General features: G+C 42.1%; 1 protein-coding gene across 4 annotated transcripts in view; it reads left to right on the top strand.

Moving 5' to 3' along the window:
- Positions 1-12,705, top strand: part of WDR19 (WD repeat domain 19) — a 105,823-nt gene that overhangs the window by 48,457 nt on the left and 44,661 nt on the right. For all 4 annotated transcript variants that reach the window (XM_053254052.1, XM_053254054.1, XM_053254053.1 and 1 more), the window contains 7 exons: positions 2,523-2,633; positions 2,751-2,860; positions 6,108-6,165; positions 8,106-8,252; positions 8,363-8,445; positions 10,460-10,543; positions 12,493-12,639. In XM_053254052.1, the coding sequence (XP_053110027.1) occupies positions 2,523-2,633; positions 2,751-2,860; positions 6,108-6,165; positions 8,106-8,252; positions 8,363-8,445; positions 10,460-10,543; positions 12,493-12,639 (740 nt within the window). The remainder of the gene's footprint in view (positions 1-2,522; positions 2,634-2,750; positions 2,861-6,107; positions 6,166-8,105; positions 8,253-8,362; positions 8,446-10,459; positions 10,544-12,492; positions 12,640-12,705) is intronic.

The following is a 12,705-nucleotide window of genomic DNA, read 5'->3' as shown; positions in this document are numbered from 1 at the left end:
TTCTAGGGAAATGAGAAAGGGAACTTTAAGGATAAGAGCAGGTTCTTACCTGGTCTCTGCCATCCCTTCCAGCTTCCTGCTGGGGTGGCATGTATCCCAAAAATCCCCATGTGCCATCAGCACGCACATGGCATCTGCGCATGCAAGCAAGAAGACTTCCTTTAGAAAGTCCTGCCCAAATGAAAAGAATAGAAAGGAAATGAACTCTGGCGAAAGAAATGCAAGCAGATAATAAGGGATGCAAAAAGAGAGTTTGAGGAACATATAACAAGAAGTGCCAAGGGAAATAACAAAAACTTCTTTAAATATATATGAGAAGCAGAAAACCTGCCAGGGAGGCAGTTGGACCCTTAGATGTTGAGGGTCTGAAAGGGATTACTAAGGAGGATGAGGGGATTGCAGAGAAGCTGAATGAATTATTTGCATCTGTTTTCATGGTAGAGGATACTGACCATGTACCCACTCCAGAACTGAGCTTTTCAGGCTTGGAGGCTGAAGAACTGGGCCAATTTTAGGTGACGAGAGAGGATGTTCTAAATTGTCTTGAAAAACTAAAAATTAACAAATCGTCAAGACCAGATGGCATCCACCCAAGAGTTCTGAAGGAACTCAAATGTGAAACTGTTGATCTCCTTGCAAAAATATATAACTTGTTCCTACAATCAAGCTCTGTACCTGTAGCTAATGTAACTATTAGCTTTGTACCAGTAGCTAATGTAATTCCGATTTTCAAAAAGGATCATAGAGGGATCCAGAAAACTACAAGCCAGTTACCTTAATTTCTGTGCTGGGTAAATTGATGGAATGCATACTTAAGGACAAAATGGTTAAACCTATAGAACAGGCTTTGCTGAAGGAGAACCAACATGGCTTCTACAAGGGCAAGTCTTGTCTCACTAACCTTTTGGAGGTCTTTGAGAGTGTCAGCAGGAATGTGGATATAGGTGATCCACTTGACACTGTGTACTTGAACTTTAAAAAGCTTTTGACAAGGTTCCCCACCAAAGGCTCTTGAATAAACCTAGCAGTCATGGGATAAGAAGACAGGTTCATGTATGAATTGATAACTGGTTGAAGGACAGGAAACGGAGAGTAGGAATAAATGGACAGTTTTCACAATGGAGGGAAGTAAGAAGTGGGGTACCCCAGGAATCTGTATAGGGACCAATACTCTTTAAATTGTACATAAATGATCAAGAAGTTGGGATAAACAGCAAAGTAGCCAAATTTGCAGATGGCACTAAACTCTTTAGGGTAATGAAATCCAAAGGAGATTGTAAGGAGCTCCAAAAGAATCTCTCCAAACTGGGTGAGTGGGTGACAAAATGGCAAATGTAGTTCAATATAAGCAAGTGTAAACTGATGCATATTGGGGCAAAAAACCACAACTTCACATATACACTGATGGGGTCTGAGCTGTCGGTGACTGACCAGGAGAAGGATCTTGGGGTTGTGGTGGACAACTCATTGAAAGTGTCAACTCAGTGTGAGGCAGCTGTTAAAAAGGCCAATTCCATCCATGCTAGAAATCATTAGGAAGGGGATTGAAAATAAAAATGCTAATATTATCATGCCCTTGTACAAATCTATGGTGCAGCCACATCTGGAGTACTGCATACAGTTTTGGTCATTATATCTTAAGGATATTGTAGAACTGGAAAAGGTGCAGAAGAGGGCAACCCTTATGATCAGGAGCCTGGAGCACCTTCCTTATGAGGCAAGGCTACAGCATCTGGGGCTCTTTACTGTGGAAAAGAGGAGACTAAGGGGAGACATGATTGAGGTATATAAGAGAGAATTTTTTCTTCCTTTCTCACAACACTAGAACCAGGAGTCATCCCATGAAACTGAAGGTTGGGAAATTTTAGGACTGTCAAGAGGGAGTACTTTTTCATACATCTTACATATAATTAATCTGTGGAATGACTTGCCATGGGATGTGTTGTTGGCCGCCAGCTTGTATGGCTTTAAAATGGGGTTAGACAAATTCATGGAGGACAGGAGGCCACTAGCCTGGTGGCTGTGGACCACCTCCAGTCTCGTAGGCATGATGCCTCTCAATACCAGTTGCAGGGGAGCAATAGCAGGGCATGTCATCACCTCTCGCCTCTGGGCTCCCCAGAGGCATCTGGTGGGCCATTGTGTGAAATAGGATGCTGGACTAGATGGGCCTTGGGCCTGATCTCACAGGGCTGTTCTTATGGGTGCCATTTGCGTGATTAGCATGGTGTTGCTAACCATGCAAATGGCACTCGCAGATGCGCGGATGCCATGTACATGCTGACAGTGTTCAGGGCTTTTGGGGTTGTGCGCCACCCCAGCAGGAAGCTGGAAGGTGCGGCAGAGAACAGGTAAGCACCTGCTCTCCTTTTCCTTAAAGTTCCCTTTTCCCATTTTCCCAGAAGTGCTCAAACCACACTTCGGACCGTGGTTCAGGCACATCCCTAGTGATCCGTTTGTGAGTATGTTTCTCTTGCAAATAAGAAGGTGAGTGTGACACATTTCTGTGCCTTCTTTCACAGGGCATAGAAGATCATAACCTTTTAGCAGGACATCTTGCCATGTTTACTAATGATTTTAATTTGGCTCAGGATTTATATCTGGCATCATCTTGTCCTGATGCTGCACTTGAGGTAACAAGTTAAACCACCTTATATTTCATCAGATGCTAGTTTCTTTCTTAATGTGCTGTTTGGTGTTTGTAATACAGTACCCTTTTCAATTAACATCAATACTGCTTTTGGTGATAGATGAGAAGAGATTTACAGCACTGGGATAGTGCACTACAGCTAGCTAAACGTTTGGCACTGGATCAGATCTCCTTCATATCAAAAGAATATGCTGTGCAGCTGGAATTCACGTAAGTTCAATAGCATTCAGCTCATATTAAAAATAAAAAGTTGAAGTAACATCCTCAACAACTGCTGTGTTACAATGGATCACAATCCAGATCTAGAGCATTCCAGTACACGCAAACTTCTCCCAGAGAACTAACTCAGCTGTCCATGATTCTTTTCCTTGAGAAAGATGCTACATATACTGTAATGCTTAGATTATATTTTCAGCTACAGGCATGTATTTCAAATACAGTGAGCCTAGATATTAACAATAAAAACAGTCAGTCGGTCACTAGCCCAAGGCAAATAACAGTTCCCTCAGGGTGAGTACTTCGGCAGATCCATTCCTCTAGTCCTTCTTTGGCTGGTGGTGGGCTGCATTGGTTTTTTGTGTGGATTGTTTGGTGGCCTAGTAAATTGTTCGTTCTGCTTGCAAAGAAAAATTCATAGCAACCTTTTAGATAATCCAGCCAACCAGCCCCTAAGAATGGAAATGACTTTGTTCCTTTTATCTTTCAAATAAAATAACTAGTACTAAAAGAACAGGCCTAAACTGATAAATAGTGGAAATATACGGACCTTTTATAAAGTATCCAAATCAGTTCAAAATATTAAATTTTATGTGTGTTAAGGTTTTTTTTAATACTTTATTTTATCTGATTGTGAACCACCTTGAAACTTTTGATTCAGGCAGTATAGAAATATATTAACTAAATAATGCAGATGCCCACTAATCATAAAATAATATTGGTTAAAGAAAATGGGTGCTAGGAAAACATACTGAGACTGTACGATATATATCAAAGCTATAGCTTTCACCTATTTCAATTATTATATATGCTTAACCTGAAAGTCCAGTGGGGAAAGGTATGTTAATGAAGACATTACAGTTAGTGTGAAGGTATTTTACTACAGCCACCTATGTATGTATGTATGTATTCATTTAGTCATTCAGTCATTCAATTTGTATACTGCTTTTCATTTAAATAATGTCAAAGTGGTTTACAATATAATTAAAACAATGCATAATTAAAATACTAAGGTACAAATGATCTCAAAAATTAAAAAAAAACATAATACAAAAGTACAGATAATATAAATATAAAAATTATCTCTATATAAAAATTTAATAACTCATAAAATAATAATAATACATAGCAGCAGCAGTAAAAAACAATACTCCCATTCAAAAGCCTGGAGGAAGAGCCACGTCTTTACTTTTTCCCTAAAAACTGTCGAGGAGACTGAGGAGCGGATTTCAGCCAGGAGAGCATTCCCAAGCCTGAGAGCAATGACTGAGAAGGCCCAGTCCTGTAAACTCTACAACCAAGCCTGTTGGCATGCAGAGCAGAGCCCCCTCTGATGATCTAGTCAAGTGGGCAGAAACCCTTGGGAGCAGGCGGTCCTTCAGATAACTAGGGTCCAAACCATTGAGGGCTTTAAAGGTCAAAACCAGCACCTTGAATTGGACCCAGAAACAAATTGGTAGCCAGTGCAGCTCTTTCAGAGTCGGTTTAATATAATCCCAATGGGCAGCTCCGGATACAATCCTAGCCGCCACATTTTGCACAAGCTGCAGTTTCTGAATGGTCTTCAAGGGCAGATTTATTCCTGCCTTTTCAATAATGATCTCCAAGGAGGCACTGAACAAAAGCCAGTTACTGCATTGCTCCAAGAGCAAATATTCTATGTAACTGGCACAGTTAAGGGCAACATAGCTTTCTATGTATCATTAAAAAGTGCTGCAAATCACAAAAAGAGTTTAGAATTCTCAATACCAATTTTTTAACTGTGGGAAAGTTAATAGGATCAATGCTTTGTCACACTACCAAATGCATAGTGAAGTAGTTGCTAAAAGGGCAACACAGATGGTTGAAAGCCACTGGATAATCCCAGTATACACAGATTAGAAGATTACACAATTAGAATCTATTATATTAATTCTCCTGGGTACCTTGGAATGTGCGTCCCAGAGCCCAGCTGATTGGCTGGGCGGCGGACACGCCTGATTGGCTGAGGCGCACCCAGGAGGATTGGTTGCCGCGGTGGCGGCCTGGCCGTGGAGGCCAGAGGTGGCGGGCCTGGCCTGCCACAGAGGCAAGGCCCAGGAAGGGGGAAAGAAAGTTGGGGGGGGCAGAAGTGGCAGTGGGGAGGAGAGGTGGCTGGGCCCGAAAGCAGAGACTGGGGCAGAAGCAGGGGGAGAGGTAACCACCGGCCCCAAAGAGCGCACAGATGCTCTGAGCAGGGTCAGCTAGTTTGTTACTAATTGTCTTGGAGAAACATGAAGAATATTTTTTGGGTTAAAACTGTTTTAGGTCAAGGGAATGATATATGTGAAAGATGAACACTGAGCCATGTATGTTTCCAACATTTATGATAACGGATAACACATTAAATAACCTGAAGTCCAGTAAAACCTATTGCAGTCTTATTTTGGAAAAGCAGTAAGACAGAAACCTTGACATGTTGCATTTTCCCTGCAGAAATTTTCAGCAATATATCCCAAGTTACTGCAATAAATTCAGGTTGTTCTCATAAGCTGTTCTACCTCGGCTAGATTAGCCCTACCCATGTTGAGCTGCTCATGAGAACCACTAAAATCAGGACCGATACCGGCACTCCTCGGTCGGGCAGCCTGGGTGGTTTTTGTTACCCAGGCTAAAAGTGAGGTAAGAGGGTGCGCACATCCTCTCCTACCCCACTACCCAGTCATGTGGCAGAACAGACTGCCAGTAGCCTGTGCTACCATAGAGGCAGGGGGAAAGAGCATCCCAACCTTGAGAATGGCTACAATGTGGTGTGCTGCTACGCAGTGCATTGTGGTCATCCTGGAGGCCAGGATGCTTTCCCCCGGCCTCTACATTGGTGTGCTGCTTGCCATGTGGCCGTGCAAGCTGCAGCGCCAAGGAAGAAGCACTGGTCATTTGGAGGGGAATGTAAACAGGAGCCTGCATTCCCTCCACCCTCCCCAGCCCAAATGGTCATGAGAACAACCTCATTATGTGCTACACTGAAAAGACAGTGTAAATTCTGTCTTTCCTTTTATCATTTTAAAAAGCTAACAAAATACTAACTGTTTCTGGCAGCAAAGGGCATGTGGATTGACACAGTCCCCCAGGTAGCTTGTGGATATGATTTTGCTGATGTATTGTGTTTGACATTTGCAAAACCCTCTGTGTAAAAGTGCCTAGGAATATCTTTATTCCTGTTATGATAGCTACCTGTATATCTGATATTTAACAATGATATAATCTGACCTTTTTCTTTTAGGGGTGATTATGTGAATGCACTGGCACATTATGAGAAAGGAATTACAGGGAACAATAAGGTAGTTTTCTTAATTGATGATAACTTAGTTGTTGACTTTCACACCCATAATTTATTATATTGATACTTAGTTTACAATCCTATTTAAAAATCACTGACTAACATCGAGGCTAACGACATACCAGCAGAAGAGTATTTACTGACACACAAGAGAGGAGGAGCTATTTTTACTAATCCTCCCCTTCCCTCTGCCAAATATATGTCCCTGAGGGTTAGGGAATCCTCAGGGACATATTTTGGCGGGGCACAGGTAGGTGGAGAAGGGAGGATCATTGAAAATACACCCCCTCTCAGTGTGACAAAAAGCGCTCTAGTAGTGGCATATCATGCCAGTCTGTCAGCCACTATTTGAATATTTGTTAAGAACCAAGGGAGATTTAAGGAATTACAGGGAATTCTCTTTAGAAGTTTCTTTAGAAGTTCACTGAATGCATGAAAATGGGAGCAGGGCTGCACAGGACATATGCCCCACATGCTGACACATCTGATGGCCATGCCCCTCCCACAGGTGCCTGCACATTCAGCATTTGCCTCCACAGGGCAGCCGGCAGCACTTGAGCGTGTGGAGGCTTCCTCCACATGATCCAACCAGGGTTCCAAATCATGTGGAGAAACCACCATCAAGTTTAGCACTGACCTGTGCCAGGAGGAGGGGTGTAACCATTATGGATGTCAGCATGGGGAGCCATGTGTTCAGTGAACTCAGGAATGTTAAGTTCTGAAGACATCTTTGGTAATATAATACTAAAAATAAGTTTTATCCTTTGAGCTGTTAATATTAAAGCTTAGTAGATGCTTAGTAGAACATTGCTGAGGACTAGGACCGGGGAGACCTGAGTTCAAATCCCCATTCAGCCATGATACTTGCTGGGTGACTCTGGGCCAGTCACTTCTCTCTCAGCCTAACCTACTTCACAGGGTTGTTGTGAACGAGAAGCTTAAGTATGTAGTACACTGCTCTGGGCTCCTTGGAGGAAGAGCGGGATATAAATGTTATAATAATAATATTATACTACAGTTTGGTAAAGAAGAATAAAATAGTTTTGTTCTTTTCCCTTGATTAGAAAAACCCATGCTTTATGTTGATAACTTAAAAAAAAAAACATTGATGTACCTCAGTTGATTTGAGATGAGTTTTGCTGTGAGGATATACCTTCTTTTTTGTTCAATAGATTAGTTTGAAAACAGATAATGTACATGTAGGCCTTGACTTCTGCTTGTGTAAAGTTTAAAATATTTTTCTAAACAAATATATCTATTGAATCAAAACAGGAAAAAATACTGAATTTTCAGACTAAGAATGTATGTATTAGGACTGTACATATCAGTTAAACTGGATTTCCAACCTCAGAAATCCCTTCCTGCACCACCAGGAGGCGTCAGATTGTGGGGCAAGTGCCCTGGGTAGCATGCTGGTAATGGTGGGCCTGTAACTGCTTGTCCAGCTCTGGCTCGGGGGCAGCTGGGCGGCCCAGCAATCCTTGGGAGCTTGGAAAGGGCGGGCAGAGAGTGACGCAGAGCAGCCTGGGAAGCCCGCATGTCTGCTGGAAGGTCATGTGGGCGTCTAGGGATTGTAATCCTGCTCCGAATGGGACTACAATTCCTGGATGTCTGCACATCCTCCCAGCAGCCATGCGGGCTTCCCAGGCTGCCCTGAGTCATTCTCTGCCTGCTCCCCCGCAAGCTTCCAAGAATCTCTGCGCCTCCCAGCTGACCCCACACCAGAGCTGGTGGGCAGTTAAATGGCCTCCACCACCAACACGCTACCCGGAGCACTTGCCCCACAATCTGATGCCTCCTGGTGGTGGGAGAAGGGATTTCCAAGGTTGGAAATCCAGTTAAACCGATATGCACAGTCCATGTGTGTATGGATGGTGTGTCTTCTGTTGTGTGATGCTTTTTATTTTTGTGATATCTTTATAATATACTCCTGATTCCCAGTTCCAAGAGCATGATGAGGCCTGTCTAGCTGGAGTGGCTCAAATGTCCATTCGCATGGGTGACATTCGGCGAGGCGTTAACCAGGCTATCAAGCATCCTAGCAGGATGTTGAAAAGAGATTGTGGAGCTATATTGGAGAGCATGAAGGTAACTAGTATTTGCATTATATAAAGTAATATATAATATATAAAGTAAGCATTCACTGTTTGCATTCTTATACTTTTAAACTAACATTTGTACAACTTCTTTTATTGTAGCAATTTTCAGAAGCTGCCCAGCTTTATGAAAAAGGACAGTACTATGACAAAGCAGCATCAGTATATATCCGTTGCAAAAACTGGTAAGTGCAGGTTTAGTGCAGTATTGCACTACTGTAACACTATGGAGTGACTTGGGAAATAGAGAGAGCCTTGATGAATCTGGTGACTATTAGATTAATATGCCCCCCCCCCTATAAATAATATTAGAATACCTAATTGGCTGTAATGTATTTGGTTTCCTCTGGCATAGAATGCCACTCATTTACATTTATTACATTCATTTTTCAAATGCAGAAATTGGGTATGTCATGCTAATGTAATCTGTATTAATTTCCATATGTTTATTTTGTGTATTTGTTTTTAGCCCAGGAGATCTGGACAGGTTACAGTACACTTAAAACATGTCAAATGACCTACTTTGAATTAGAAAACCAAATTAAACTCGAAACATGAGAATTCCTGCTACCAAATTCCAGCCCAAATAAGAAAGTCTTCCCATATTTCTAAGGGATGCTTGCTGACCTCCAGGCTGATGTTGCACTAGCACAGTGAGAGAATTTGCACACACTTAAGAAGTCTGGGAGCTGCACAAAGTTATGGTACTCCATAGTGGTTGCAGCTTCTAGTGGCAGACCTTCTCCAGCAAATATACAACCAGTTGTACAACCTCTTGTGCCATTTGTCAACATCTTCTACTGGGGCAAGGACTAGTCTGGAACAGACATTCCTTTCTTTGTGTGATGTCTTTGCGCTAGCATGTCATTGCACTAGCATGACATTAGTCTGGATGTAGGGTGCTGCACTACTTGTGCTTTCCCAAATCTCCAGGGGAAGGGAAGCTTCAAAATTATAGGAAGAGATAGGGCAAAATGAGAGCTTAATCACTGTAATTGTGTTTTTATTATTAATCCACTGTTATGTACCCTAAACTCTTGGGATGGTATGGGCTCTGAATCATATAGATCAGTGGTTCCCAACCTGAGGGCTTCCAGATGTTGTTGAACTATAACTCCCATCATCCTCAGCCACAATAAATTGTAGCCGGGGCTGATGGGAGTTGTTGGCAACCACTGATATAGATAGAGTTGCTCAGGACCAGTGTTCCCTGTAAGAGGGAATCCCAGATGTTGTTTACTACAGCTCCCAGAATCCCTAGCTGCAGTGGGCTTTGGCTGAGGATGCTGGGAGTTGTAGTCCACACCACTGAGATTTGCTGTTAGAAGGAATACTGCTCAAGACCCCTGAGAGCAGTGCTTAGTTCTGAAGCTATTGCCTTATCTCTTTCTTCTTCATCCTCTTTCTCTTCCCCTACCAAAGCCACCACCTCTTGTCTGTACAAGGAAAGTGGGGTAGGAAGAGTAAGGCAAGAAAAGGCCAACCTTCAACAGAGAAATAACTCTGTTGTGTACACTTCCAAGTATGTAGGTGACCTATCGTCCTACATTCTCATAGGCCGTAAGAGGATTGTGTGCATTATACATTTAAATAAAAGAAATCAAAATTCCATGTCTAGGCAATCCAAATTTTGTGTCTGCAAATGCTGAATTCTGCAGACTGTATACATTTATACAAATTGAGCAAATTTACATCATTTATCATAAATTACATTATTTTGCCATTTTTTAAATGTTTTGTGTAATGTAATTTGGTTTTGCCAAAGATACTGAGGCACCACCCTCAACCACTGCTGATCTTATTTAGCCACCCCTCTGGCTTCTGAGATTTTTCAACAAACGTTGCTCACACACTTTCACATATACATTTTCCTCTATAAGGCAAAGAAAGCAAGCTCTTGAAACCGAATTCTGTACCCACTACCACATTTTATGATGTTTTTGTGTGTGCTCTTACAGAATCACAGCATATACTGTATAATGATTGAATTGCTCAGTGACCCATCTGAGCAATTATTGTATTTTGAAATATTTGAGATGCTTTCAAAGTTTCTAAAAATAAATAAATAATAGTAGTCAATTATAAGGCAAATTATCTTGATTCCTAGTATGATTTTATGGATCAGAGTTGAGAGCAATTGAAATATTGTATCTGTAAAATTATTATTATAAAATATAATGCTTTATTTCTGTTGTCTAGGGCTAAAGTTGGTGAACTTCTCCCTAGTGTTTCCTCTCCAAAGATACATCTGCAGTATGCCAAAGCAAAGGAAGCAGATGGCAGGTATATCTTATTTTCTGGAGTTAAATCCAAAGCAGATGGATTTAAATCCAAAGCAGATATTCTAAAGCTATAATAATACCTAATTGTTGGTATCTGTCCCATTAAGTTCAATAAGATCCTGATACAAGTAAAGTGTGAACTGTTGCTACAACATTCAGGATTTAAAATTTAATCCTTGGAAAGAACCAGGATGAATTGTACTCCATTTGAGAAGAGGGGGAAATATAAAACTGTATGATCTGGATAGTGATCCAGTGACAGCCACAAAAAAGTGGGTTCTGCACCTTTTCCACAGTAAAGAGCCCCAGATGCTGTAGCCTTGCCTCATAAGGAAGGTGCTCCAGGCCCCTGATCGTTCTGGTTGCCCTGTTTGGCACCTTTTCCAGTTCTACAATATCCGCCTTAAAATACAGTGCGTACTGTATGCAGTACTCCAGATGTGGCCGCACCATAGATTTGTACAAGGGCATGATAGTATTAGCATTTTTATTTTCAATCCCTTTCCTAATGATTTCTAGCATGGAATTGGACTTTTTCACAGCTGCCGCACACTGAGTTGACGCTTTCAATGAGCTGTCCACCACAATCCCAAGATCTCTCTCCTGGTCAGTCACCGGCAGCTCAGACCCCATCAATGTATATGTGAAGTTGGGGCTTTTTGCCCCAGTATGCATCACTTTATGCTTGCTTACACTGAACCACATTTGCCATTTTGTCGCCCACTCCCCCAGTTTGGAGAAATTCTTTTGGAACTCATTACAATCTGTATTGGATTTCATTACCCTAAAGAGTTTAGTGTCATCTGCAAAATTGGCTACTTTGCTGGTTATCCCAAATTCTTGAACATTTATGTACAACTTAAAGAATACTGGTCCCAATACAGATCCCTGGGGACCCCACTTCCTCCTTTCCTCCATTATGAAAACTGTCCATTTATTCCAACCCTCTGTTTCCTGTCCTTCAGCCAGTTACCAGTCTGCACATGAACCTGTCCCTTTATGCCATCACTGCTAAGCTTGCTCAAGAGGCTTTGGTGGGGAACTTTGTCAAAAGCTTTTCTCTGATATCCCGCACCAGGTCCTGGGCACCACAAAGGATTAAGTCCACGGTCTCCATCTCCCTGGTTGGTTCTGCAACTAACTGTTCTAAGGCACTGTCATTTAGCATGTCTAGAAATTTGGCCCCTCTTTTATTACCTGCCCTGTCTCTCTTTGATGTTTTCTCCAACTTTGATGTTTCTCCAGCTCCAGGTCATTCTCAGCATTTTGATCTGAAGGGCGATAGCATGTCCCTAGTAACACATTACCTTTCAGTTCTCGTGAAGGACTCCGGTCCACCTAGGTTTTCTAGGAATCTATCCCTTCTTTAATATACAGTGCTACTCCTCCCCCAGTCCACCCCTCACTGTCCCTTCTGCAGAGTTTATATCCATGAATAAGTGTCCCGCTGATTCTCACCATTCCACCAGGTTTCCGTTACACCCACTATAACTATGTTTTCATTAGTAACCAAGCACTCCAGCTCACCCATCTTTGTTCGGAGACTTTTTGCATTGGTATATAGGCACCTATACACTTACCATCATTTGACCTTTTTGGCCAGCTGACCTTTTTTATTTTAAGCGCCAGCAGTCTGCTTCCATCTTGGTTCAAGTGGCTCCTGTCGCTTTTGTACAGGCTTTGCTTGCTCCAAAATGTATCCCAGTGCCTAACAAATCTAAATCCCTCCTCCCAGCACCACTATCTTATCCACTCATTGGGACCCCTCAGCTCCTCCTATCTCACTGTCCCAGAGCAGAACAGGTAGCACTTCAGAGAACACTACCCTGGGGGTCCTGGACTTCAGTATGCTTGTAACCCTGGGAATTTCAGAGACACATTCTGGAGTAAGATATGATTCTATCTCCCCACCCCCACCTTCCCCCACCCCCTTTTTTCTTTTTAACACAGATACAAAGAAGCTGTCTTGGCCTACGAAAATGCCAAACAGTGGGACAATGTTATCAGACTCTATTTGGATCATCTCAACAATCCAGAAAAGGCTGTTAGCATTGTCAGAGAAACACAATCTCTTGAAGGAGCCAAGATGGTAGCCAGGTAATTGTAGCTATGATACCTAGTTTCCCCAACTTTTAACAGAGTTATAATTTTAACCATAAAGAA

The sequence above is a fragment of the Hemicordylus capensis genome, chromosome 5 (genome assembly GCF_027244095.1).
Source record: "Hemicordylus capensis ecotype Gifberg chromosome 5, rHemCap1.1.pri, whole genome shotgun sequence".
In the NCBI taxonomy this organism is placed as follows: domain Eukaryota; kingdom Metazoa; phylum Chordata; class Lepidosauria; order Squamata; family Cordylidae; genus Hemicordylus; species Hemicordylus capensis.
This window is presented reverse-complemented; position numbering and strand designations above follow the sequence as displayed.